This window comes from Saimiri boliviensis, chromosome 7, assembly GCF_048565385.1.
Source record: "Saimiri boliviensis isolate mSaiBol1 chromosome 7, mSaiBol1.pri, whole genome shotgun sequence".
NCBI classification, from domain to species: Eukaryota; Metazoa; Chordata; class Mammalia; order Primates; family Cebidae; genus Saimiri; species Saimiri boliviensis.
In genome coordinates this window covers 64,275,160-64,301,666 of record NC_133455.1, presented here as the reverse complement: position 1 = coordinate 64,301,666, position 26,507 = coordinate 64,275,160, and the positions used below count along the sequence as shown (strand labels likewise).

Below are 26,507 nucleotides of genomic sequence, written 5' to 3'. Positions count from 1 at the left end.
GGAGTGTAGTAGCATGATCATAGCTCACTACATCCTTAACCTTTTGGGTTCAACCCATCCTCCCACCTCAGCCTCTGAAGTAGCTGGGACTACAGGTATGAGCCACCATGCCTAGCTCTTTTGCTTTTCTTTAGAGGCAGGATCTGGCTATGTTGCTCAGGCTGGTTTCAAATTCCAGGCCTTAAGTGATCCTCCCACCTCACCTCCGAAAATTCTGGGATTACAGGCCTTCACCCAATACTGAGGATGTTTTTGGTTGGATTTGATTTGGTTTGAAGTTTGTTTGTTTGTTTGTTTTTGAGATGGAGTCTTACTCTGTCGCCCAGGCTGGAGTGCAATGGAGTGATCTTGGCTCACTGAAACCTCTGCCTCAACCTTCTGAGTAGCTGAGATTACAGGAGCAAACCACCATGCCTGGCTATGTTTTGTATTTTTAGTAGAGACGGAGTTTTACCATGTTGGCTAGCCTGGTCTCAAACTCCTGACCTTAGGTGATCTGTCTGCCTTGGCCTACCAAAATGCTGGGATTACAGGCACAAGCCACTACACCTGGCTGGATGTTTTTTACACATAGCAAACAAAAGTCTCTGTGGACCATTTTATTTATTTATTTCTTTAGAGAGAAGGTCTCACTCTGTTGCCCAGGCTGGAGTGCAGTGGTGCGATCATGGCTCACTGCAGCCTTGAGTGATCCTTCTGCGCTCAAGTGATCCTTCCCTTCAGCCTCCTGAGTAGCCTGGAGCACAGGTGTGCATCTGCATGCCTGGCTAATTTTTTTATTTTTTGTAGAGAAAGTCTCATTATGTTGTCCAGGCTGGTCTTGAACTTCTGGCCTCAAGCAACACACCCATCTTAGCCTCCCAAAGTAATGGGATTACATTATGTAAACCACTCTACAAGATGGGCCATTTAATACAGCATAGGGAATAGTGGAATCACGGAACAAGAAAATGCTTGCATGTTTGCTCACCTACCTGGAGCAAGCTTCATTATTCTAAGACTTGAGTACATATCACATGTATAAGCACTTTATTTATTTAGGCATTATGCTATAAATTGCCTTTCTCTGTCCTGCTATGAAAGCTGAAAGATGAGAATATTTATGACTCAGGAAACTAAATAAGGATTCTTTTTATCTGACTAATCAGGCCAAGGCAAAGGACTTAAGTAAGATTAAATTTGACTGTTATTCTCTCTATAACAAGTTTCAGGTCTTCTCCATTATATTAGCAGATCATGTAAAAATAAGATTTGTATGTGTGTGAGAAACTATTTTACTACTGAGTCTGTCTTTAGCATTCTGGAATGTAGTCCCTTAACTCCAACACTTGGGTTACCTGCAAAGCATTTATAATATGATTTGGAGAGTTAAAGGGAGTAATAAATATGTCATTCAGGGATTTTTGTTAATTCGTAAATTGTAACTGCATTCCTCAAATAAGCTATTAAAATGAACTCACTAGCTTTGTATTAATTTAACCAATAATTGGCTGGCACAGTGGCTCAGGCCTGTGATCCCAGCACTTTGGGAGGCCAAGGCAGGCAGATCATGAGGTCAGGAGTTCAAGATCAGCCTGGCCAACATGGTGAAACCCTGTCTCTAGTAAAAATACAAAAATTAGCCGGACATGGTGGCGCATGCTTGTAATTCCAGCTACTTGGGAGGCTGAGGCAAAAGAATCTCTTGAACCTGGTAGGCAGAGGTTGCAGTGAGCTGAGACCCTGCCACTGCATTCCAGCCCGGGTGACAGAGTGAGACTCCATCTCAAATAATAATAATAATAATTTAACCAATAATTATATATGATAATATAGATTCTCTAATTCTTAGAAAAATCACAGATCCTGGATCCAGTTTTCTCTTGTCAAGCTTGCAAATTTTTTTTTTTTTTTTTTTTTTTTTTTTGAGACGGAGTTTCACTCTTGTTACCCAGGCTGGAGTGCAATGGCGCGATCTCGGCTCACCGCAACCTCCGCCTCCTGGGTTCAGGCAATTCTCCTGCCTCAGCCTCCTGAGTAGCTGGGATTACAGGCACACGCCACCATGCCCAGCTAATTTTTTGTATTTTTAGTATAGACGGGGTTTCACCATGTTGACCAGGATGGTCTCGATCTCTCGACCTCGTGATCCACCCGCCTCGGCCTCCCAAAGTGCTGGGATTACAGGCTTGAGCCACCGCGCCCGGCCAAGCTTGCAAATTATAAATAACTAAAAGAAGTTCCTCTAAGAGATTCATAACCAAACATAATACCAAATCTTGTTTTTCTACAATATATGTTATAAATGTATTTACATAAAATTATATATGTGTATATGCCTGGAGAGATGTCTAACAGGATCTTTATCAAATGTTAATAGTATTGACCAGGTTTGGTGGCTCATGCCTGAATCCTAGCACTTTAGGATGCCAAAGCAGGTGGATCACTTCAGGCCAGAAGTTTGAGACCAGCCTGGGCAACATAGCAAAACTCTGTCACTATAAAAAATACAAAAATTAGCCAGGTATGGAGGCATATGCCTGTAGTCCCAGCTACTAAGGAGGCTGAGGTGGGAGGATCTGCTGAGCCAGGAGGGAGAGGCTGCAGTGAGCTGTGATAGTGCCACTATACTCCAGCTTAGGCAACAGAGAAAGATTAAAAAAAAAAACTGGAGCTGATTGTTCAAGATGTTATTTTTCCCTGAAGTACTGGCATTTAAACAGGGAATTTTTAGAAACTAAAGATTTGACTTTTAAAGAAATCTTCAGGAAGAGAATTTCAAGCACCAAAGATGCTATTTTGGGTAGCTATTTTAAGTATCCTGAGCCATTAAAATCAGTGCACAGTGATAGGCTGATAGTCACTCTTCCTACCCAAATGCTAACTCAGTCCCTCACAATTTATCACTTGTTTTTTCTTTTCCTAATATGACAGCTTTGTTGAAATATAATTCACATACTGTCCAAATTCACCCATTTAAAGTATACAATTCAATGGCTTTTAGTATATTCGGAGGTGTGTGATCATCACCACAATTTTAGAACATTTTCATCACCCCAAAAAGAAACTGTGTAACCTAGGCAACCACTATCTCTAGGCAACCACTAATCTAGTTTCTGTCTCTATATATTTCCCTATTCTGGACATTTCATATAGAAGGAAACACACAATACACAGGCATTCACAACTAGCTTCTTTCTTTCTTTTTTTTTCTTATTTTCTTAATCCATTCAAGTAGATATATTTTGGAAATATTTCCATTTCAGTGATTCAAATTGTTATGAGAAACACCACTATGACATGAAATTTTAGAATATAATGATCTGTTTGTATTATTAATTGATATATAATATATACACACCATAAAATTCACCCTTTAGTGTACAATTTTAAAGTTAATAGTATATTCACCAGCTTGTGCAATATCTGTCCCTTTAAAATTTTATATTTGTCTTTCCATTATCTAATTCCAGAATTTAATTTTGTCATTCATCAAAAGCTCAAACTCTGCCCTCATTAGCAGTCACTTCCCATTATCTCCTCACACTAGCTCATGGCAACACAAATCTACTTTCTATCCCTATAAATTTACCTATTCTGGACATTTTATACTAATAGAATCATGTAATATAGGGCTTCTTTCTCTTAGCACAAAGGTGTTTTTTTTTTGTTTTTTTGAGACTGAGTCTCACTCTTTCACCCAGGCTGGAGTGCAGTAGCGTGATCTGGGCCCACTGCAACCTCTGCCTCCCAGATTCAAGTGATTCTTCTGCCTCAGACTCCTGAGTAGCTGAGATTACAGGCACATGTCACCACGCACACCTAATTTTTGTATTTTTAGTAAAGACGAGGTTTCACCACATTGGCCAGGCCGGTCTTGAACTCTTGACTTCAGGTGATCCACCCTCCTTTTTAAATAGAAAGGGGCTCTTGGCCGGGCATAGTGACTTATGCCTGTAATCCCAGCACTTTGAGAGCCCCAGGCAGGCAGATCACCTGAGGTCAGGAGTTCAAGCCCAGCCTGGCCAACACGATGAAACTCCATCTGTACTAAAATACTCCTCGGCCTCCCAAAGTGCTGGGATTACAGGTATGAGCCACCATGCCTGGCTGAGCACAATGTTTTCAAGGTTTCTCTATATTGTAGCATATATCAGTACTTCATCTCTATTTATTGCCAAATAATATTCCATTATATGGAATTTCATTTTCTTTATTCATTAATTGATGGGTTGTTTCCATTTTTTGGCTACGAATAATGCTGCTATGAATTTTTGCGTACATGTTTTGGTGCAGGCCTATGTTTTCATTTCTCTTGAGTATATACCTAGAACTAGAATTGCTGGGTCTTACTATAGCTCTGTTTAATATGTCATGGAACTACCAAGCTATTTTCCCAAGGAGTTATATCATTAACATTCCTACTAGTAGTGTAAGAAGGTCCAATTTTTCCACATCCTCACTAAGACTTGTTATTTTCTGTCTTTTTAAAATTATAGCCATTCTAGTGGGTGTGAACTCATTGGGGCTTTGATTTGCATTTTCTGATGGCTAAAGACTTGAGTAACTTCTCGTGCTTATTGGCCATTTTTGTATTTTTTTGAGACAGAGTTTCACTCTTGTTGCCCAGGCTGGAGTACAGTGGCATGATCTCGGCTCACTGCAATCTCTGCCTCCCAGATTCAAGCGATTCTCCTCCCTCAGCCTCCCGAGTAGCTGAGATTACAGGCATGTACCACCACACCCGGCTAATTTTGTATTTTTAGTAGAGATGGGGTTTCACCATGTTGGTCAGACTGGTCTCGAACTCCCAACCTCAGGTGATCTGCCCGCCTTGGCCTCCCAAAGTGCTGGGATTATAGGCTTGAGCCACTGTGCCTGGCCCTCATTTGTGTATCTTCTCTGAAGAAGTCTATATTTAGATCCTTTGCCCATTTAAAATTTTTATTTTACTTTTTAAATAGAAATGGTCTCTTGGCCAGGTGTAGTAGCTTATGCCTGTAATCCCAGCACTCTGGGAGCCCGAGGTGAGCAGATCACCTGAGGTCAGGAGTTCAAGACCAGCCTGGCCAACATGATGAAACTCCATCTCTACTAAAATACAAAAATTAGCTGGGCATAATCTCAGCTACTTGGGAGGCTGAGGCATGAGAATTACTTGAGCCCAGGATGTGCAGTGAGCTGAGATCATTGCCACTGCACTCCAGCCTGGGCGACAGAGTGACACTCTGTCTCCAAAAAAAAAAAGAGAGAGATGAGGTCTCTCTATGCTGTCCAGGCTGATTTCAAACTCCTGGGCTCAAGTGATCCTCCCATTGCAGCCTCCCAAGTGCTAGAATTACAGACATGAACCACTACACCCAGCTTAAAAAACTTTTGTTGTTGTTTTTTTTATTTAAAAAGACAGGGTTTCACCATGTTGGCCAGGCTGGTCTTGAACTCCTGACCTCAGGTCATCCGCCTGCCTTGGCCTCCCAAAGTGCTGAGACTACAGGTGTGAGCCACCACTCTTGGACTTAAAATTTTATTATTTGTTTTTTTTTTTTTAATTATTATTGTTTGTGAGAGTTCTTTACATATTCTAGATACAAGTATCTTATATGTGTATAGAGAAAAATTCTCTTCAAACTGTTTTTCCTCTGCTCTCCAGCCACAACAATCATCAAACAAAAGATGACTTCTGTGACCAAATGTGTGGAAAGTTTCGCCCATACCAAGTAGCAGATACCAGCCAGGTGTCCTCTAATTCAGTTCCTACACTATCTACTCAGAGACAGCGTCAGATCCCACAGGTTTCGGGCTCAGTCCCCAACTGCCTCCCACCCCCACTCCAACCCCACACACACCAGTCACAAGTTCAGCCTCTGGAACTTCTGATCAGCTGGCTTCAAGTTGAAGTTCCCATGACCCCTTCTTTGGGTTTGATTAGGTTGCTGAAGCAGCTCACAACACTCAGGGAAACACATTCACCAGTTTATTATAAAGGATATTGCAAACGACACAGATGAAGAAGGTAGGTAGGGTGAGGTATAGAGCAAGGATTGTGGAGATTCCATGCCCTCCCTGGGCGCACCACTCTCTAGGAACCTCCACATGTTCAGCTGTCTGGAAGTTCACTGAGCCCTGTCCTCTTGGGTTTTTACAGAAGCGTAAAGACATCAGTATTCCTTCTCCCAGGTTATAGGGTGGGACCCTGTCATGGGAGGGTATTAAGACCCACAATCAGAAAGGTCAGGGAAAATTAGGCCAGACCCCGTGGCTCACACCTGCAATCCCAGCACTCTGGGAGGCTATGGTGGGCAGATCACCCAAGGTCAGGAGTTTAAGACTAACTTGGCCAACATAGTGAAACCCCATCTCTACTAAAAACACATATAAAAAATTAGCCGGGTGTGATGGTGCACACCTGCAATCCCAGCCCCAAGGCTGAGGCAGGAGAATTGCTTGAATCCAGGAGGCAAAGGTTGCAGTGAGCTGAGATCACGCCACCGCACTCCAGCCTGGATGACAGAGTGAGACCCTTTCTCTATTTTTTTTTTTTTTTTTTTTTTTGAGACGGAGTTTCGCTCGTTACCCAGGCTGGAGTGCAATGGCGCGATCTCGGCTCACCGCAACCTCCACCTCCTGGGTTCAGGCAATTCTCCTGCCTCAGCCTCCTGAGTAGCTGGGATTACAGGCACGTGCCACCATGCCCAGCTAATTTTTTGTATTTTTTTTAGGAGAGATGGGGTTTCACCATGTTGATCAGGATGGTCTCGATCTCCTGACCTCGTGATCCACCCACCTCGGCCTCCCAAAGTGCTGGGATTACAGGCTTGAGCCACCGCGCCCGGCCGAGACCCTGTCTTTAAAGGGGAAAAAAAAAAAAAAAAAAAAAAAAGGTCTGGGTGGGGCCACAAAAATTAAAAAAAAATTAAAAAGAAGAAAAAAAAAAAGAAAGGTTGGGGAAGATTAGAGTGAATGGAGGCCAGAAGGAGAAAGTCAGAGGCTTGCCCCTGAGGTCCAACACATCCAACATTCTAACAAAAGACTGTAACAAGGGATATGGAAGTTATGAGCCAGGAACCATGGACAAAACCAATGTATATCATAACATCACAGATATATGATTTGCAAAATTTTCTACCATTCTGTGGGTTGTCTTTTTACTTTCTTGATAGTGTGTCCTTTGAAGCAAAGAAGTTTTCAATTGATTTTGTTTGTTTTTTGAGATGGAATTTCACTCTTGTTGCCCAGGCTGAAGGGCAGTGGTGCCATCTTTGCTCACTGCAAACTCTACCTCCTGGGCACAAGTGATTCTTGTGCTTCAGCCTCCTGAGTAGCTGGGATTATAGGCACATGCCACTATGCCTGTCTAATTTTTGTATTTTTAGTGAACATGGGGTTTCACCATGTTGGCCAGGCTGGTTTCAAACGCCTCAAAAAAAAAAAATAAAAATAAAAACAGGGATGTCAGTAGCATGGCACAGTCCGAGTCCAAAAGCCTGAGGACCTGGAAACTGATGGTGTAATTCTAAGTTTGAGGCCAAAGGCCTGAGAATCTGGGGGTACTGCTGTCGTAAATCCTGCAGTTCAAAGGCTAGAAAACCTGAAATTCCAATGCCCAAGGGCAGGAGAAGAAAAGTATCCCAGCTCCAAAAGAGACAGCAAGAGAGAAAAAGGCCTCTGCCTTTTTGTTCTGTCTGGGTCCTCAGATGATTGAATGGTTCTCACCCACACTGGGTGAAGGTAGATCTTTCTTACTCAGCCCACTGATTCAAATGCCAATCTCTTCTGGAAACACCCTCACAGACATACTCAGAAATCATGCTTTACTAGCGATCTGGGTACTCCTTAATCCAATCAAGTTGACACCTGAAATTTACTATCACAGGACCAACTTCATTCTTTTGCATATGTATATCCCATTGTATAGTCAAAATATATCCAATATATATTCAACACTATATATCATATTTCTACATATATATGTAGAAATATATTATATCTATATATATTATATATATAAAACACTATATATTGAAAAGACTAGGGTGGGTGCAGTGGCTCATGCCTGTAATCCCAGCACTTTGGGAGGCTGAGGCGGGTGGATCACAAGGTCAGGAGTTCAAGACCAGCTTGGCCAATATGGTGAAGCCCCATCTCTACTAAAAATACAAAAAATTAGCCGGCTGTGTTGGTGGACACTTGTAATCCCGGCTACTTGGGAAGCTGAGGCAGGCGAATCGCTTGAACCCGGGAGGCAGAGGTTGCAGTGAGCCGAGATCAGGCCACTGCACTCCAGCTTGGGTGACCAAGTGAGACTCTGTCTCAAAAAAAAAAAAGAAAGGAAGAAAGAGAGAGATATATATAAAGAAAAAAGGTATTCTTTCCTCATCGTTCTGTCTCAGTACTCTTGTAAAAAAATTGACCATAAATGTGAAGTTTATTTCTGGACTCCCAGTTCTATTTCATGTATCTATTATATCTACCCTTATGCCAGCACCACACAGTCTTGATTACTGCAGCTTTGTAGAAAGTTGTGAAAGCAGGAAGTGTGAACCTTCTTTGTTCTCTTTCCAGACTGTGTTGGTCATTTTAGGTCCTTTCAATTTTCTTTTCTTTTTTTTTTTTAAAGATGGAGTTTCACCATGTTAGCCAGGCTGGTCTTGAACTCCTGACCTCAGGTGATCTGCCCGTCTCATCCTCCCAAAGTGCTGGGATTACAGGTGTGAGCTACCGTGCCCGGCTTGTCCTTTGAATTTTCATATAATTTTAGGATCAGCTTGTTAACTTTTGCAAGAAAGTCAGCTGGGGATTTTGTAGCATCTATATTATCAATTTAGGAAGTATTGCCAACTGGAGAATATTAAGTCTCTGAATCCTTAAACATGAAATGTCTCCATTTATTTTGGTCACCTTTCTTTTTTTGAGGAGTCTTGCTTTGTCGCCCAGGCTGCAGTAGCGCAGTCTCAGCTCACTGCAACCTCTGCCTCCCGGGTTTAAGCGATTCTCCTGCCTCAGCCTCCTAAGGAGCTGGGAATACAGGCACCTGCCACCACACCTGGTTAATTTTTCATATTTTTAGTATAGGCGGGGTTTCACCGTGTTGGCCAGGATGGTCTCCATCTCCTGACCTTGTGATCTGCCCGCCTCAGCCTCCCAAAATACTGGGATTACAGGTGTGAGCCACCAAGCCCAGCTGCCTTTAATTTCTTTCAACAATGTTTTGTAGCTATTCCATTACTTTAACTGCGTATTATCTATTGTTAAAAAAGTGTAGTGATGGCCGGGCGCGGTGGCTCAAGCTTGTAATCCCAGCACTTTGGGAGGCCGAGGCGGGTGGATCATGAGGTCAAGAGATCGAGACCATCCTGGTCAACATGGTGAAACCCCGTCTCTACTAAAAATACAAAAAGTTAGCTGGGCATGGTGGCACGTGCCTGTAATCCCAGCTACTCAGGAGGCTGAGGCAGGAGAATTGCCTGAACCCAGGAGGCGGAGGTTGCGGTGAGCCGAGATCGCGCCATTGCACTCCAGCCTGGGTAACAAGAGCGAAACTCCATCTCAAAAACAAACAAACAAACAAACAAACAAAAATTAAATCAATAATTAACAACCTTCCCAAACAGAAAGTACCAGACCCAGATCAGTTAACTGATGAATTCTACCAAACTTTTACTTATTTATCCATTTATTTATTTATTTAGAGATGGAGTCTCTCTCTGCTGCCGAGCCTGGAGTGCAGTGGTGTGATCTTGGCTCACTGCAACCTCTACCTCCTGGGTTTAGGTGATTCTCCTGCTTCAACCTCCCAAGTAGCTGGGATTACAGGTGTATGCCACCATGCCTAGCTAATTTGAATTCTACCAAACTTTTAGGGGAAAAATTATACCAATTCTATACCATCTCTTTCAGGAGACAGAAGCAGAAGAATTATTCTCTAACTCATTGTATGAGATCAATATCACCCTAATACCAAAACCAGACAGACATTACAAAAAAAAAAAAACTATAGACCAATATTTGCATAGACATAGATGCAAAAATCCTCAATTGAATATCAGAAAATGAAATCTAATACTGTATAAAAAGAATTATATGCCAAGACCAACTGGAATTTATTCCAGGTATATAAGGCTGGTTCAATATTTGAAAACGAATAAGGCCAGGAGCAGTGGCACACACCTGCAGCCCAAGAGCTTTGGGAGGCAGAAGTGGGATGATCACTTCAGCTCAGGAGTTCAAGACAAGCCTGGGCAACATGGCAAGACCCCATGTCTACAGAAATTTTAGAAATTAGCAGGGTATGGTGGTATATACTTACAGTCCTAGCTACTCAGGAGGCTGAGGTGAGAGGATTGCTGGAGCCTAGGAGATCGAGACTGCAGTGAGCTATGTTCATGCCACTGCACTCCAGCCTAGGTGACAGGACGAGATCCATCTCAAAAAAAAAAAGAAAAGAATCAATTAATATAATCCATCAGATCAGCATTCTAAAGAAGAAAAAGGCTGGGCGCAGTGCCTCATGCCTGTAATCCCAGGACTTTGGGAGGCCGAGGCAGGTGGATGGCTTAAGGTTAGAGGTCAAGACCAATGTGGCCAACATGGTAAAAGCCTGTTTCTACTAATATAGAAATAAGCCAGGTGCTGTGACGTGCACTTGTAATCCCAGCTACTCTGGTAGTGGAGGCACGAGAATCACTTGAACCCAGGAGGTGGAGGTTGCAGTCAGCCAAGATGGTGCCACTGCACTCCAGTCTGGGCGATAGAGCAAGACTCCTTCAAGGAAAAAAAGAAAAATCACATAATTATATTAACAGATTCAAAATCCAACACTCATTCATAATAAACTCTCTTGGTAAACTAGGATAGAGGGGAACTTTCTCAACTTGATAAAGAAATATCTACAAAATCCCTACAGTTAACATTATACTTAAAAGTGAGAAATTAGAAGCTTTCCCACTAAGATTAGAAAGAGGCAAGCATGTCCCTTATCATCACTCCCTTATCATCACTCCAGTAAGACTTATTTTATTCACTGTTACATCTACCCAACACTTATAAAAAGTACCTGGCATGCTACCCTCTCAATATTGTCCAATAACTAAATAAAAATAGACACCATATTGTTTTCTACATATTTAATACAATGGATCCTTTCTAATATTTACCCTATTTAACCTCTCTGCAGCATCTGACACTATACTCTCTGAAAACTCTTTTTTTTTTTTTTTTTTTTTTTTTTTTGAGACGGAGTTTCACTCTTGTTACCCAGGTTGGAGTGCAATGGCGCGATCTCGGCTCACCGCAACCTCCGCCTCCTGGGTTCAAGCAATTCTCCTGCCTCAGCCTCCTGAGTAGCTGGGATTACAGGCACGTGCCACCATGCCCAGCTAATTTTTTGTATTTTTAGTAGAGACGGGGTTTCACCATGTTGACCAGGATGGTCTCCATCTCTTGACCTCGTGATCCACCTGCCTCGGCCTCCCAAAGTGCTGGGATTACAGGCTTCAGCCACTGTGCCCAGCTCTGAAAACTCTTTACTTGGATTGTAAAACTCCCAGTTCTTCCTCTTTGATCATTCTTTATCAGACTCCTTTTATTTTTATATGTATTTATTTATTTATTTGTGAGACAGAGTCTCGCTCAGCTGCCCAGGTTGGAGTGCAGTGGTGTGATCTTGACTCTGCAACCACCTTCTCCCGGGTTCAGGTGATTTTCCTGTCCCAGCTCCACAAGTAAATGGGATTACAGGCACCTGCCATCATGCCTAGCTAACCCTTTTTTTTTTTTTTTTTTTTTTGAGACGGAGTTTCGCTCTTGTTAACCCAGGCTGGAGTGCAATGGCACCATCTCGGCTCACCGCAACCTCCGCCTCCTGGGTTCAGGCAATTCTCCTGCCTCAGCCTCCTGAGTAGCTGGGATTACAGGCACGTGCCACCATGCCCAGCTAATTTTCTGTATTTTTAGTAGAGACGGGGTTTCACCATATTGACCAGGCTGGTCTCGATCTCTTGACCTCGTGATCCACCCGCCTCGGCCTCCCAAAGTGCTGGGATTACAGGCTTGAGCCACCGCGCCCGGCCCTTTTTTTTTTTTTTTTTTTTAAGAGACGGAGTCTCACTCTGTCATCCAGGCTGGACTGCAGTGGCACAGTCTCAGCTCACTGCAACCTCCACCTACCGGGTTCAAGCAATTCTTCTGCCTCAGCCTCCAGAGTAGCTGGGACTACAGGTGCCCACTACCACACCCAGCTAATTTTTTATTTTTAGTAGAGATGGGGTTTTACCATGTTGGTCAGGCTAGTCTCAAACTCCTGATCTCAGTTGATCCACCCACCTTGGCCTCCCAAAGTGCTGGGATTACAGGCCTGAGATACCACGCCGGGCCATGCCTGGCTAATTTTTGTATTTTAATAGAGACAGGGTTTCACCATCTTGGCCAGGCTGGTCTTGAACTCCTGACCTCAGGTGACCTGCCCATCTTGTCCTCCCAAAGTGCTAGGACTACAGGTATGAGCCACTGTGCCTGGTCCAGACTCCTTTTATAAGCTCATTTTCTCTTCTTTAAATATAATCTCTCTCTCTCTCTCTCTCTCTCTCTCTCTCTCTTCCTTCTTCTTTTCTCCCAGACTCCTTTTATAAGCTCATTTTCTCTACTTTAAATATGATTCTTCCTTCCTTCCTTCCTTCCCTCTTTTCTTTCCTCCCTCCTTCCTTCCTTCCTTTGTTTTGCTCTTGTTGCCCACGCTGGAGTGCAATGGTGCCAGCTCGGCTCACTTGAACCTCTGCCTCCCAGGTTCCAGCGATTCTCTTGCCACAGCCTCCTGAGTAGCTGAGATTACAGGCCTGTGCTAACACATCCTAATTTGTATTTTTAGTAGAGATGGGGTTTTTCTGTGTTGGTCAGGCTGATCTCAAACTCCTGACCTCAGGTGATCCGCCCGACTCGGCCTCCCAAAGTGCTGGGATTACAAGCATAAGCCACCGTGCCCGGCCCATTCTTTCAATTCCTTACGAAGGCCAGGTTCTCTATCTATGTCAGGGTTCTCTATAAAGAGAACCACTTTCAGCTCATGCCTGTAATCCCAGCACTTTGGGAAGCCACGGTGGGCGGATCACGTGGTCAAGTAATGGAGACCATCCTGGCCAACCCAGGAAACCCCTTCTCTACTAAAAATACAAAAATTAGTTGGGCGTGCTGGCGTGTGCCTATAGTCCCAGCTACTTGGGAGGCTGAAACAGGAGAATCGCTTGAACCTAGGAGGCAGAGGTTGCAGTGACCTGAGATAGTGCCACCGCACTCCAGCCTGACGACACAGCAAGACTCTGTCTCAAAAAAAAAGCACCACTTTCACCCAGGTGCCGTGGCTAATGCCTATAATCCCAGCACTTTGGGAGGTCGAAGCGGGTGGATCACAAGTTCAGGAGTTCAAGACCAGCCTGGCCAACATGGTGAAACCCCGTCTCTACTAAAAATACAGGAATTAGCTGGGCACAATGGCAGGGGCCTGTAATCCCAGTTACTCGGGAAGCCAAGGCAGGAGAATCGCTTGAACCTGGGCAGCACAGGTTGCAATGAGCAGAGATTGCACCATTGCACTCCAGCCTGGGTGACAGAATGAGACTCTGTCTCAAAAATAAATCAATAATTAATAATTAAAAAAGAGAAACCTACAATATAACCTCCATTCCTCACTTTACCTCACACCCCACATCCAACCAATCACAAAGTTCAATCTTCAACAAAAATTATATATTAAGCACCTACTATGTGCCAGGTATTATTCTTGGCACTAGAGATAAGGCCTGCTTGCATTAGCTTACATTATAAGGACATTTACTGTTTCCTTTACTGATTAACATTTATTTAGTTTCCTTAATTTATTATTTAATTAATAAATGTGGAGATAGGTTGGTTTTAAGGTTGGGCTGATAGTTTCACAATATCAGACCACTGCACAGAACGGTTATCTTTATGATTCTCTTTGTATTAGACCCTCAAGGTTTTAAGTTGGCTCTAGGTATCATTATCTTCAAAGGACATTTCCAAAGGCAGAAAGCAAAAGGAGAGGGGTGAAACAAAAGGGATTTCCTCAAGGGGGTAAAGTCTTTTTATCAGAGAGGAAAACCATTCCCAGAAACTCCTCAGCTGACTCGCCTCTTTATGTCCCATTGGTCAGAATCAGGTCCAATCGTGAAGGAAACTGAGAAAGCAAGTATCTGGCAAAAGGGAAACAAGGTTGCATTGATTTGTCCGCTGGGACTGAGCACACGAATATCCTTTAAACAGTGGCAGGTAAAGAAGGTTCTTTTAGCAAGGAAGAATGGAAGAAAGTAGTTTCTCCAAGGGCAACCAAGACTGACTTCCACAAATTGACATTGAACTAATGGGACTGAATGTATGAGAAAAAGGTGATTCCAAGTTAATAATGATTCCCATTCACAAATGAAGCTCAGGAAAAATAAAGGGTCTAAGGTCATACCACTATTAACTGACAAAGCTAGAATTGAATCTAGTCTTATCTGACACCACCAAAAGTCAATTTTCTATTCCCCCTCCTTTTTTTTTTTTTTTTTTTTTTTTTTGAGACAGAGGTCTTACTCTGTCACCCAGGCTGGAGTGCGGTGGCATGATTTCTGCTCACTGCAACCTCCACCTCCTGGGTTCAGGTGATTCTCGTGCCTCAGCTTCCCAAGTAGCTGGGATTACAGATGCATGCCACCAGGCCCAACTAATTTTTGTATCTTTAGTAGACAGGATTTCGCCACGTTGGTCAGGCTGATCTCTAACTACTGGCGTCAAGTGATCTGTGGGCCTTGGCCTCCCAAAGTCCTGGGATTATAGGCACCTAAAGTTAATTTTCTTTCCCTAATACCATCTATCTGTGGAAAAGCAGAACCCAAAATGTCTTATGTAAATTTGTAACATTGGGATAAGTAAGAATGAAGGTCAAATATTTATAAATAGTTAACACTTTGTAAATTGTTGCCATTTGGTAGTTTGTTTTTACTTGTAGAGCTAGTGAAAAGAACAAATTATTTTGTGAACTTCTGTGTCTAAACCACAACATGGAAACTGTCAAAAAAAAAAAAAAAAAAAAAAAAACAGCAGCAAATGGTGATGATACTGTGTAGCAAAGAGAAGAGTAACTCTAATTGCATCATGGGGTTTTCCACTACACCAAAGACTCAAAGCAAACAGTTACAGGCCTGAAAGAGTACAACAAAAGAAAGGCCTGTATAATCAATTAAAATGTGCAGACAGACTAGGCACAGTGGCCTATACTGCAATCTCAGCACTTTGGGAGGCCAAGGTGGGATCGACTAAGCCCAGGAGTTCAAGATTAGCATGTGTAACATAATGAGACCCCACCTCTACAAAAAATTAATCAGGCACAGTGGTGCTTGCCTGTAGTTCCAGCTACTGAAGAAGCTGAGGTGACAGCATCGTTTGAGCCTGGGAAATGGAGGCTACAGTGAGCCATGATCATGCCACTGTAGTCCAGCCTAGGCAACAGAGTGAGACCCTGTCTTGGGGGAGGAAAAAAAAATGTCAAGACAGTAAATACTACTGTGTTTATGTTCTAGACATTGATAACTACTATTTACTCAGTCGTGTGTGTGTGTACATACCTACACACACACATACACACACATACACGCAAATATCAAAACAAATAGAGGCCCGGCGTGGTGGCTCACGCCTGTAATCTCAGCACTTTGGGAGGCCAAGGTGGGCGGATCACTTGAGGTTAGAAGTTCAAGACCAGCCTAGCCAACATCGTGAAACCTGGTCTCTACTAACTTACAAAAATTAGCCCGGCTTAGTGGTGCATGTCTGTAATTCCAGCTGCTCAGGAGGCTAAGGTGGGAGAATCACTTGAACCTGGGAGGTGGAGGCTGCAGTAAGCCAAGATCACACAATTGCACTCCAGCCTGGGCAAGAGTGAGACTCCATCTCTAAAGATAAACAAAGGCTGGGCATGGTGGCTCACGCCTATAATGTCAGCACTTTGGGAAGCCAAGGCAGGCGGATCACGAGGTGAATAGTTTGAGACCAGCCTGGCCAATATGGTGACAGCCATACTATCTGTTTTTAGACATGTTTTTATGTTTTTAGACATCTGTACTAAAAACATAAAAAATTAACTGAGTGCAGTGGAGTGTACCTGTTGTCCCAGTTGTCCCAGTTACTCGGGAGGCTGAGGCAGGAGAATCATTTCAACCCAGGAGGCAGAGGTTGCAGTGAGTCGAGATTGCTCCACTGCACTCCAGCCTAGGTGACAGAACAAGACTCTGCCTCAAAAAAACAAACAAACAAACAAAAAAAACCTATGTAGGTTAACCACATATTTTTTTAAAAGTCATACTTTCCTTTCAGGTACTAAAGAGGAGGCAGGCCAGGCATGGTGGCTTACGCCTGTAATCTTAGCACTTTGGGAGGCCAAGGCGGGCAAATCACTTGAGGCAGGAGTTTAAGACCAGCCTAGGCAACATGGCAAAACCCCATTTCTACTAAAGATATAAAAATTAGCCCAGTGTTGTGGCGCATGCCTGTAATCCCAGCTACTTGGGAGGCTGAGGCACAAGAATTGTTTGAACTTAGGAGGCAGAGTTTTCAGTGAACTGAAATTGTGCCACTGTACTCCAGCCTGGGCAACACAGCAAGACTCTGTCTGAAACAAAAAAAAGAAAGAAAAGAAAAGAAGAGGCAAAATAAAGTTATCATTATTCAATATTTCTGTCATAAAAATGTGTTACAGTTGGGTGTGGTGGCTCACACCTATAATCCCAGCACTTTGAGAGGCCAAGGCAGGTGGGTTGCTTGAGCCCAGGAGTTTGAATCCATGGACAACATGGAGAAACCCCATCACTACAAAAAAAAGATAATAATAAACTAGCCAGATGTGGTGGCAATGCCTATGGTCCCAGCTACTTGGGAGGCTGAGATGGGAAGATCCCTTAAGTTCAGGAGGTAGAGCTGTAGTGAGTTGAGATCCCACTGCCACACTCACTCCAGCCTGGGCAACAGAGTGAGATCCTGTTTCAGAAAAAAAAAAAAAAAAAAAAAAAAAAAAAAAAAAAAAAAAAAGTTAGAGAAACAGAAGTATAGGGGAGCCAGGATGACACAGTTTTAAAATCAATTCAGTCTTGCCGGGCACGGTGGCTCAAGCCTGTAATCCCAGCACTTTGGGAGGCCGAGGCGGGTGGATCACGAGGTCGAGAGTTCGAGACCATCCTGGTCGACATGGTGAAACCCCGTCTCTACTAAAAATACAAAAAATCAGCTGGGCATGGTGGCACATGCCTGTAATCCCAGCTGCTTGGGAGGCTGAGGCAGGAGAATTGCCTGAACCCAGGAGGCGGAGGTTGCGGTGAGCCGAGATGGTGCCATTGCACTCCAGCCTGGGTAACAAGAGCGAAACTCCGTCTCAAAAAAAAAAAAAAAAAAAAAAAAAAATCAATTCAGTCTTAAAACTAGCAAGGTACATTGCTTGCCAACTATCATCCATGGTCAAAAGATGTTCACAGCTAAGGAAGTAGCCTTTTTTTTTTTTTTGAGACAGGGTTTCGCTCTTGTTACCCAGGCTGGAATACAGTGGTGCGATCTTGGCTCACTGCAACCTCCACCTCCTGGGCTCAAGTGATTCTCCTGCCTCAGCCTCCTAAGTAGCTGGGATTATAGGTGCCTGCCACCACACCTGACTAATTTCTGTATTTTCAATAGAGACAGGGTTTCACCATGTTGGCCAGGCTGGTCTTGGACCCCTGACCTCAGGTGATCCATCCGCCTTGGCCTCCAAAAGTACTGGGATTACAAGTGTAAGCCACTGTGCCCGGCGGGAAGCAGCTTAATAATGCCTGCAAGGAGAGTTCGAGACCAGCCTGGGAAACATGGCTGTCCTCTACAAAAATATAAAAATTAGATGGGCACCTGTAGCCCAAACTACTTGGGAGGCTGAGGTAGGAGAATAGCTTCAGCCAGGAGGTCAAGGCTGCAGTGGGCCGTGATCATACCACTGCTCTCCATCTCCAGCGTAGGCCACAGAGCAAGACACTGTCTCCCCGCAAAAAAAAAAAAAAAACAAAAAAAAAACCTCCTATAAAAGTAGAGATTTAGAGGTTAGACAAGGCTCAGTAGCTCAGGCCTATAATCTCGGCACTTTGGAAGGCCAAGGCAGGAGAATCACTTGAGGCCAGGAGTTCAGTCAAGCCTGGGCAACATAGCAAGACCCCACCTGGGGAAAAGAAAAACAGAAAAAGGAAAAAAAAAGCACCCTCCTGAGTCTCAATTGGTTTGTCCTCTTCCTAGGACCTTTTATCACTATCTTGTTATTACTAATCTTTGGCCCTTGCTTGTTTAACACCTTGGTGAAGTTTGTTTCTACTAGATTACAACAATCCCACATAAAGGTTATGCTGGCACAAGGCTTCCAACCGATACCATCTTCTGACCTGAGAAATAAAGATGTCCTGCCTTTAGGTACCACAGATCAGGCATCCAGAGATTTTTATTCCTCTAATACTGGGCAAGGCTATGCCCACAGAATCATCAGAATATCACCAGGCATGGTGGCTCACACCTGTAATCCTAGCACTTTGGGAGGCTGAGGTGGGTGGATCATGAGGTCAAGAGATCAAGACCATCCCGGCCAACATGGTGAAACCCTGTCTCTACTAAAAATACAAAATTAGCAGGGCGTGGTGGCACATGCCTGTAGTCCCAGCTACTTGGGAGGCTAAGGCAGAAGAATCACTTGAACCCAGGAGGCAGATGTTGCAGTGAACCGAGATTGCACCACTGTACTCCAGCCTGGTGACAGAGCAAGACTCTGTCTCAAAAAAAAAAAAAAAAAAAAAAAAAAATTAGCTGGGCATGGCGGTGTGTACCTGTAGTCTCAGCTGCTCAGGAGGGTGAGGCAGGAAAATCTCTTGAACCTGGGAGGTGGAGGTTGCAAGGGAGGTGGAGGTTGCAGTGAGCTGAGACCATGCCACTGCACTCTAGCCTGGCAACAGAGCAAAACTTTGTCAAAACAAAACAAACAAAACAAAACAAAAACAAAGAAAAGAACCATCAGAACATCATGAAGCTGACTGCAAATCCTTATGAGAGAATCCTATCCCAAAGATCAATGTCCACTCTCAGCAGGAAGAAGTTACAAAAAATGACCTTCATCTCCCTTTAAGATTAGGAGTTCTCTCATAAGTAGAGGAAGTATTATGTTAGGGAAACAGGAACATAAGAGCTAGGGTAACTTGGCCAGGCACGGTGGCTCATGCCTGTAACCCCAGCACTTTGGGAGGCCGAGGCGGGAAGATCACCTGAATTCAAGACTAGCCTGGCCAACATGGTGAAGCCGCCTCTCTGCTAAAAATACAAAAATTTGCTGGGCATGGTAGCAGGTGCTTGTAATCCCTGTTACTTGGGAGGCTGAGGCAAGAGAACCACTTGGACCCAGGAGGTGGAGGTTACAGTGAGCCGAGATCACTCCACTGCATTCCAACCTGGGCAACAAGAGTGAAACTCTGTCTCAAAGGAAAAAAAAAAAAAAAAGAAGAAGCCAGGCACCATGGCTCATGCCTGTAATTCCAGCACTTTGGGAGGTCAAGGCAGGCAGATCACAAAGTCAAGAGCTCGAGGTCATCCTGGCCAACGTGGTGAAAGCCTGTCTCTATTAAAAATACAAAAATTAGCTGGGCATGGTGGCACATGCCTGTAGTCCCAGCTATTTGAGAGGCTGAGGCAGGAGAATTGCTTGAACCCAAGAGGCGGAGGTTGCAGTGAGCCGAGATCACACCACTGCACTCCAGCCTGGCGACAGAGTGAGACTCCCTATCAAAGAAAAAAGAGCTTGGGTACCACAATTTCAAAATCAATTCCATAATAAAACTAGCAAAGCATATTCCTTTCCAGATACAACCCACAGTCATACGGTGTTCACAGCTAAGGAAGCAGTTTAATAATGCCAGCAAGGACAAACTCCTAAGACAACAAAATGTTCAGATGTTCAAATACTGAATAACAATATACGGTTGTGCCGGGCGCGGTGGCTCAAGCCTGTAATCCCAGCACTTTGGGAGGCCGAGGCGGGTGGATCACGAGGTCGAGAGATCGAGACCATCCTGGTCAACGTGGTGAAACCCCGTCTGTACTAAAAATACAAAAAATTAGCTGGGCATGGTGGCGTGTGCCTGTAGTCCCAGCTACTCAGGAGGCTGAGGCAGGAGAATTGCCTGAACCCAGGAGGCGGAGGTTGCGGTGAGCCGAGATCGTGCCATTGCACTCCAGCCTGGGTAACAAGAGCGACACTCTGTCTCAAAAAAAAAAAAAAAAACAACAAAAAAAAACAATATACGGTTGTTTTTTGTTGTTGTTGTTGTTGTTTGGATACAGAGTTTCGGTCAAAAAATAAAGTTCTCTTTTAGTTTGATTATTCTGTGAAACCTGACGTATTATTAAGGACAAAACAAAAACAAAAACAAAAACAAAACCCTCAAATACTTCCTCATTCACTACAGGGGAATACACAGATAACAATGCTAATAATTTTAGAAAGGTATCTGGGGAGACATATAGGCCCACAGGAGCAAATCCCTGCAGTGGTGACTCTGATAATCTGCAGAGAGCTACAAGGGAGGTTCTCCCCTCCCCCAGAAAAATCTATTCCAAGATCATAAACTACATCACTAATCCTTGGAAATACATTAGGTGGTTAGGGTAGAAGGGTGGCTTCAGAATGTCTAGAAACCTATTTTGGTTTCTATATTTCTATATTTCTGGATAAAATAGCTTTTATCCAGAGCCAACAGCAAAATGGAGTTCAGCAGGGTGGTTCCCTAACATTCGTTCTTCCAGTTAAAGCAAGCTAATTATTTTCAGACTCCTTTTAAGAATAAGTAACACTGGGGGTGGTCCAATGGTAGTAGGTTATCAGAACTTATTAACATCAGTGTCACTAAAATTGGTATACAATCCCCCACTTCTAAATTTGACTGGCTTAATTTTTTTTAAAGAATAAGAGGAAAAAATAAATGAGAACAATATTCAAACATTCCTGCCTTCTCTACCCAGTTGGAAAACTGTGTGCAAATTTGGATTTTGAATCAAATGTCTTTAATAAGACTACCAAAAATATTTACCAGAAATAAACAAGAACCTCCTGGTTTCCAGGTCAGGTTCAGATGGGTAGACACACACACACACACACACACACACACACACACAGACCTCATTACAAAATACACGCTTATTAACCACATAAATTTATTTGTCTGAAATTAAGAATGAAGGCTTTACCAAATCTCAATAGGCTAGTAACTGAAGATGAACTATGAATTTCTAGTGTTTTAGGTTTTACCTTTTTGTTTCCCATATACAGGGCAGATATTTTGAATAGTAACATCAATAGGTTTCTGCTAGGACCATTTTAAAGTCACATTTTAAACCTAACCACCTTCTGCATTTCCAAGGATTAGCAATGTGCTTTATGGTCTTGAAATAGATTTTCCACGGGCGGGGCGGAGGGAGAACTAGTCTACTCCTATAATGTGGGCCTCCAAGCACTAAGCTATAACCAAGTGATGTATCTTGACACAAGGCCAAGCAGTCTTATTTACAAAACTCCTAAATTGAACAAGGAATCCCTGCTTCCTAACATCCTTCAGTGTCCACTTATTTCCTCCCTATCCAAGTTTTTTCTCACCTCCTTAACTCAGCTATCACCTCTGAAATGTGTTTTTAAATCTCCTTTTCAAAAAGCCCCTAGGGCTGTTCCATAAAGTTGATGGCTTCGATCCAAAATTCGGGCCTACTCTGCTCTTTTAACAGCTTCAATGTTAAATATTTGGGCACTATTCTTCGAATGACTGAAATATTATTTGCTTCCAGCGTTTGGTACCCTTACTTTCAAGAACAAGTCATTACAGTAAACCAAGCACACCTATTCGGTTTTCTAAAGCTCCTATTTTTCACATTATCAGGTAAGTACAGAACGAACTGAGAAAATAAAAGGGCAAAACTCACAAACTGTGGCAATATGCATTAATCAGCTGAGCTATCCGAACCACAAGTTTCTGCATTTCAGTTTCTGCCTCATCTTTCAAATTGCATGGCTCTCCCAAGTCCTAGGCTTCCTCCGAATTAAGGCAAGCCTCGCCGCCCATTCCCCGATCGGTGTCTTTCCGACTCGCGCCCGCCCCCCGCCAGGCCCTCGCAGCCATGCGCCGCACACTGCAGCACTGGAGCGCGCGGCCCGGAGGCGCGGCGGACCCCGCCCCGCGGCCACGCGAGGGGAGGGGGCTCGGGACTGGAGCCCGCCTCTGCGGCGGCCAGGTCGGGCGCCGAGTGGGCGCGCCGGGCCGGAGGAGGGGCTCCCGGCCGCGGCACCGCCTGTACCCGCCCGCCCCTCCGCAGCCACTACTTAAGAGGCTCCAGCGCCCGCCCCGCCCCAGTGCGTTACTTACCTCGACTCTTAGCTTGTCGGGGACGGTAACCGGGACCCGGTGTCTGCTCCTGTCGCCTTCGCCTCCTAATCCCTAGCCACTATGGTGAGTGCGCCGCGCGGCTCCCGGCCGCTTTCAGGGCAGCAGGGATAAGTGAGTCGGCGGGGTGCGGGGGGCCTGCATACAGCCGGGGAGGGCTGGCCCAAGAGCCGTCCGTTTGGAGGGCGGAAAGCGAGACAAGAGGCCAGATCCGGAGTCGTGAGACCTCGGTCTTTGTAGATGGCGGGGGCCCGGAAAGGTTGAGGGGCGCCAGGATTTTTTCTCGGACTCTGGAAGGGATGGGAGGGCTCAGCCCTCCGCCTTATCCGGAGCTCTCTTTTAGCGCGTAACTCTGTCCTGGGCGCGGCACCTCGAGTCCCAGCAGCCCTTTCCAGCGCATACCCTTCCCCCGCCTTGGGTGGACGCGCGCGCGGCCTCTTCTAGCCCTCACTTCCTCTTGATCGCGAAAAGCGGGGGTGGGAAGGCGCTGCAGACAAAAGCGCGCACGCGCGACCGTTACCTTCCCGCCGCTCCAGGGCGGGAAACCGCCACTGCGATCTGCGCACGCGCGCTGGTCGCGGCGCGACTAGGGCTTCAGGGCGTGTCTCCTGTTGATCTGAAGGGTTCTTTTTTTTTTTTTTTTTTAATGGAAGCAGTAAGAGGGGCCGGGCGCGGTGGATCACCTGAGGTCAGGAGTTTGAGATCAGCCTGGCCAACATGGTGAAGCCCTGTCTCCACTAAAAATGCAAAAATTGGCCGGGCTTGGTGGTGCACGCCTGTAGTCCCAGCTACTCGGGAGGCTGAGACTGGCGAATCGCTTGAATCTGGGAGGTGGAAGTTGCAGTGAGCAGAGATCGTGCCACTGCAATCCAGCCTGGGCGACAGAGCCAGACTCCATCTCAAAAAATAAAAAAAGGCAATAAGAGGAATGTGAGGAAGTGTACCACTCTATACCAGTGTATTAGGACAGTTAGTTAACAGCAGCCTTTAGAGGCCACCTGTCTCTCCCTGCTGCGTTAGGAATTCAGGGAAGCAGGTGGTGCCAGTGAGGGATTTTGAGGGAACGGAAATCGGATCTTGGCCCAGATCTGGGCCGCCGATAATCCCCTACTGCGCTCAGACTGCTGTGGTGGTGTTAGGCTGAGCTCGAGGCGGGCAAGGGAGGATGGGCAGCCTGGGCAGCGCCTTTGCAGACGTGGCCATTTCGTGCCTCTGCAGCGCCGCCGGGGGGCGCGGGAGCGCGCGCCCTGAATTGCTCATTCATCCTGTGCCGCATAGCCCCACCCTTTGTCCCTGCAGACAGACATTTCTTCTGCACTGGTCTGGTCACGTGCTTCCTGTGCTAGGAGCTGCCCGGAAATGTGGCCACGCAGTCTAAAGTGGGATTCTGGGGCCGGAACGCTGGCTGGATGCCCACCTTCCTGTCTTGGTCCTCCAAAGGAGGAAGCTGTGACTAAGCTGTTGTGATCTGGAGGAAGGCCTCCCCCGTTTAGAATGGGAAGGTAGCATGCATTAAAAGCGATGTAGACCCTATAATGTAGCCGTTCTCAAAAGAGTAATACATCTTATGTCACTTTAAAAACGGAAATTTTTTTTTTTTTTTAAGATTATGTGATAGCCTGGATAGCACAACCAGACCTCATCTCTACCAAAAAAGAAAAAATTAGCCAGGCGTGGTGGCCTGTGCCTATGGTCCCAGCTGCCCTGGAGGCTGGAGTTGGGGGATGAGCTCAGGAGGTTGAGGCTGCAGTGAACTTGGACGGCACTACTGCACTCAAACCTGAGCGACAGACCTTATCTCTAAAAATAAAGATTGCATGAGTATTTTGTTTCACTTGACAGTCACCAATAGATTAAGCTGTGATATCTTTTTTTCATGCCCACAGCGTGAGTGCATCTCCATCCACGTTGGCCAGGCTGGTGTCCAGATTGGCAATGCCTGCTGGGAGCTCTACTGCCTGGAACATGGCATCCAGCCCGATGGTCAGATGCCAAGTGACAAGACCATTGGGGGAGGAGATGACTCCTTCAACACCTTCTTCAGTGAGACAGGTGCCGGCAAGCACGTGCCCCGGGCAGTGTTTGTAGACCTGGAACCCACGGTCATTGGTGAGTTGGCCTCAGTAACCCAAGTGAGATCACAGGGTGCTGGGACAGGAGGTCTGTCCTGGGGGCTCTGCTGGTCACTCACTCACTCACCCAGTCCCTCTGTCCTTCTCTCCCTCCTTCTGCAGATGAAGTTCGAACTGGCACCTACCGCCAGCTCTTCCACCCTGAGCAGCTCATCACAGGCAAGGAAGATGCTGCCAATAACTATGCCCGAGGGCACTACACCATTGGCAAGGAGATCATTGACCTCGTGTTGGACCGAATTCGTAAACTGGTAAACACCATATATAAATATGCATTTAGAGTGCAGTGAGATAATTCCAGTGCAAGTTGGGTGGAGTGACTGGCATCATTCATTCTTTGGCACCTACCAAAATGTGGAATAGGCTGCTTCTGTATTAATTGGACTTACAAATCAGATGATCCCTAGGTTATGGACAGATTGTGTATATGTCTGTTTTACCAATTCCTCATGCTTACATCAATGTTAGGTTCATAATCTAAAGAAGTTTAAACAGATTTTCTAAGAGAAAGTCTCCTGGCATTAAAATATTTTTCTTTTTTTTTTTTTCCTACAGGCCGACCAGTGCACCGGTCTCCAGGGCTTCTTGGTTTTCCACAGCTTTGGTGGGGGAACTGGTTCTGGGTTCACCTCCCTGCTCATGGAACGGCTCTCAGTTGATTACGGCAAGAAGTCCAAGCTGGAGTTCTCCATCTACCCGGCGCCCCAGGTTTCCACAGCTGTAGTTGAGCCCTACAACTCCATCCTCACCACCCACACCACCCTGGAGCACTCTGATTGTGCCTTCATGGTAGACAACGAGGCCATCTATGACATCTGTCGTAGAAACCTCGATATCGAACGCCCAACCTACACTAACCTTAACCGCCTTATTAGCCAGATCGTGTCCTCCATCACTGCTTCCCTGAGATTTGATGGAGCCCTGAATGTTGACCTGACAGAATTCCAGACCAACCTGGTGCCCTATCCCCGCATCCACTTTCCTCTGGCCACATATGCCCCTGTCATCTCCGCTGAGAAAGCCTACCATGAACAGCTTTCTGTAGCCGAGATCACCAATGCCTGCTTTGAGCCAGCCAACCAGATGGTGAAATGTGACCCTCGCCATGGTAAATACATGGCTTGCTGCCTGTTGTACCGTGGTGATGTGGTTCCCAAAGATGTCAATGCTGCCATCGCCACCATCAAGACCAAGCGCAGCATCCAGTTTGTGGATTGGTGCCCCACTGGCTTCAAGGTTGGCATCAACTACCAGCCTCCCACCGTGGTGCCTGGTGGAGACCTGGCCAAGGTACAGAGAGCTGTGTGCATGCTGAGCAACACTACAGCCATTGCCGAGGCCTGGGCTCGCCTGGACCACAAGTTTGACCTGATGTATGCCAAGCGTGCCTTTGTTCACTGGTACGTGGGTGAGGGGATGGAGGAAGGAGAGTTTTCTGAGGCCCGTGAGGACATGGCTGCCCTTGAGAAGGATTATGAGGAGGTTGGTGTGGATTCTGTTGAAGGAGAGGGTGAAGAAGAAGGAGAGGAATACTAATTATCCATTCCTTTTGGCCCTGCAGCATGTCATGCTCCCAGAATTTCAGCTTCAACATAGCTGACAGGCATTAAAGCTTTCTGGTTAGATTGTTTTCACTCAGTCATCATGTCTTTTCCATGTGTACCTGTAATTTTTCCATCATGTCTCAAAGTAAAGTCATTAACATCAAAAGCTTTGTCTCCTGTGTTTTTTCTATAAGTGCCTTGGTTTTGGGGATTCATCTGCACTTGCAGTATAGAGCAGGCGTCCCTAAACTTTTTACACAGTGGGCCAGTTCACTGTCCCTCAGACCGTTGTAGGGCCACCACATACTGTGCTCCTCTCACTGACCACCAATGAAAGAGGTGCCCCTTCTTGAAGTGCAGCGGGGGGCCCGTGGGCCATAGTTTGG

The 26,507-nt window shown here is 45.2% G+C and overlaps 1 protein-coding gene and 1 long non-coding RNA gene across 2 annotated transcripts; one reads left to right on the top strand and one right to left on the bottom strand.

The window, feature by feature from the left end:
- Window positions 1–1,866: 1,866 nt before the first annotated feature.
- LOC141585109 (uncharacterized) lies at window positions 1,867–22,197 on the bottom strand. Its single transcript, XR_012518427.1, has 2 exons — window positions 18,855–22,197; window positions 1,867–10,402 (listed from the first exon to the last, which is right to left on the bottom strand). It is a non-coding gene; the product is annotated as an uncharacterized LOC141585109 (long non-coding RNA).
- Window positions 22,198–22,400: 203 nt separating this feature from the next.
- Window positions 22,401–26,287, top strand: LOC101046265 (tubulin alpha-1B chain). The gene is made up of 4 exons (XM_010349772.3): window positions 22,401–22,511; window positions 24,332–24,554; window positions 24,680–24,828; window positions 25,133–26,287. Exons 1-4 carry the CDS (start codon window positions 22,509–22,511, stop codon window positions 26,111–26,113), a joined length of 1,356 nt encoding a protein of 451 aa, XP_010348074.2. The 5' UTR covers window positions 22,401–22,508; the 3' UTR covers window positions 26,114–26,287.
- Window positions 26,288–26,507: the final 220 nt, after the last annotated feature.

Bases quoted from the DNA above. Each gene is read 5' to 3' on its own strand.
- LOC101046265 (XM_010349772.3), top strand. The intron at 24,555-24,679 runs GTGAGTTGGCCT...CTCCTTCTGCAG, and splicing joins CCTGGAACCCACGGTCATTG to ATGAAGTTCGAACTGGCACC. The intron at 24,829-25,132 runs GTAAACACCATA...TTTTTCCTACAG, and splicing joins TGGACCGAATTCGTAAACTG to GCCGACCAGTGCACCGGTCT.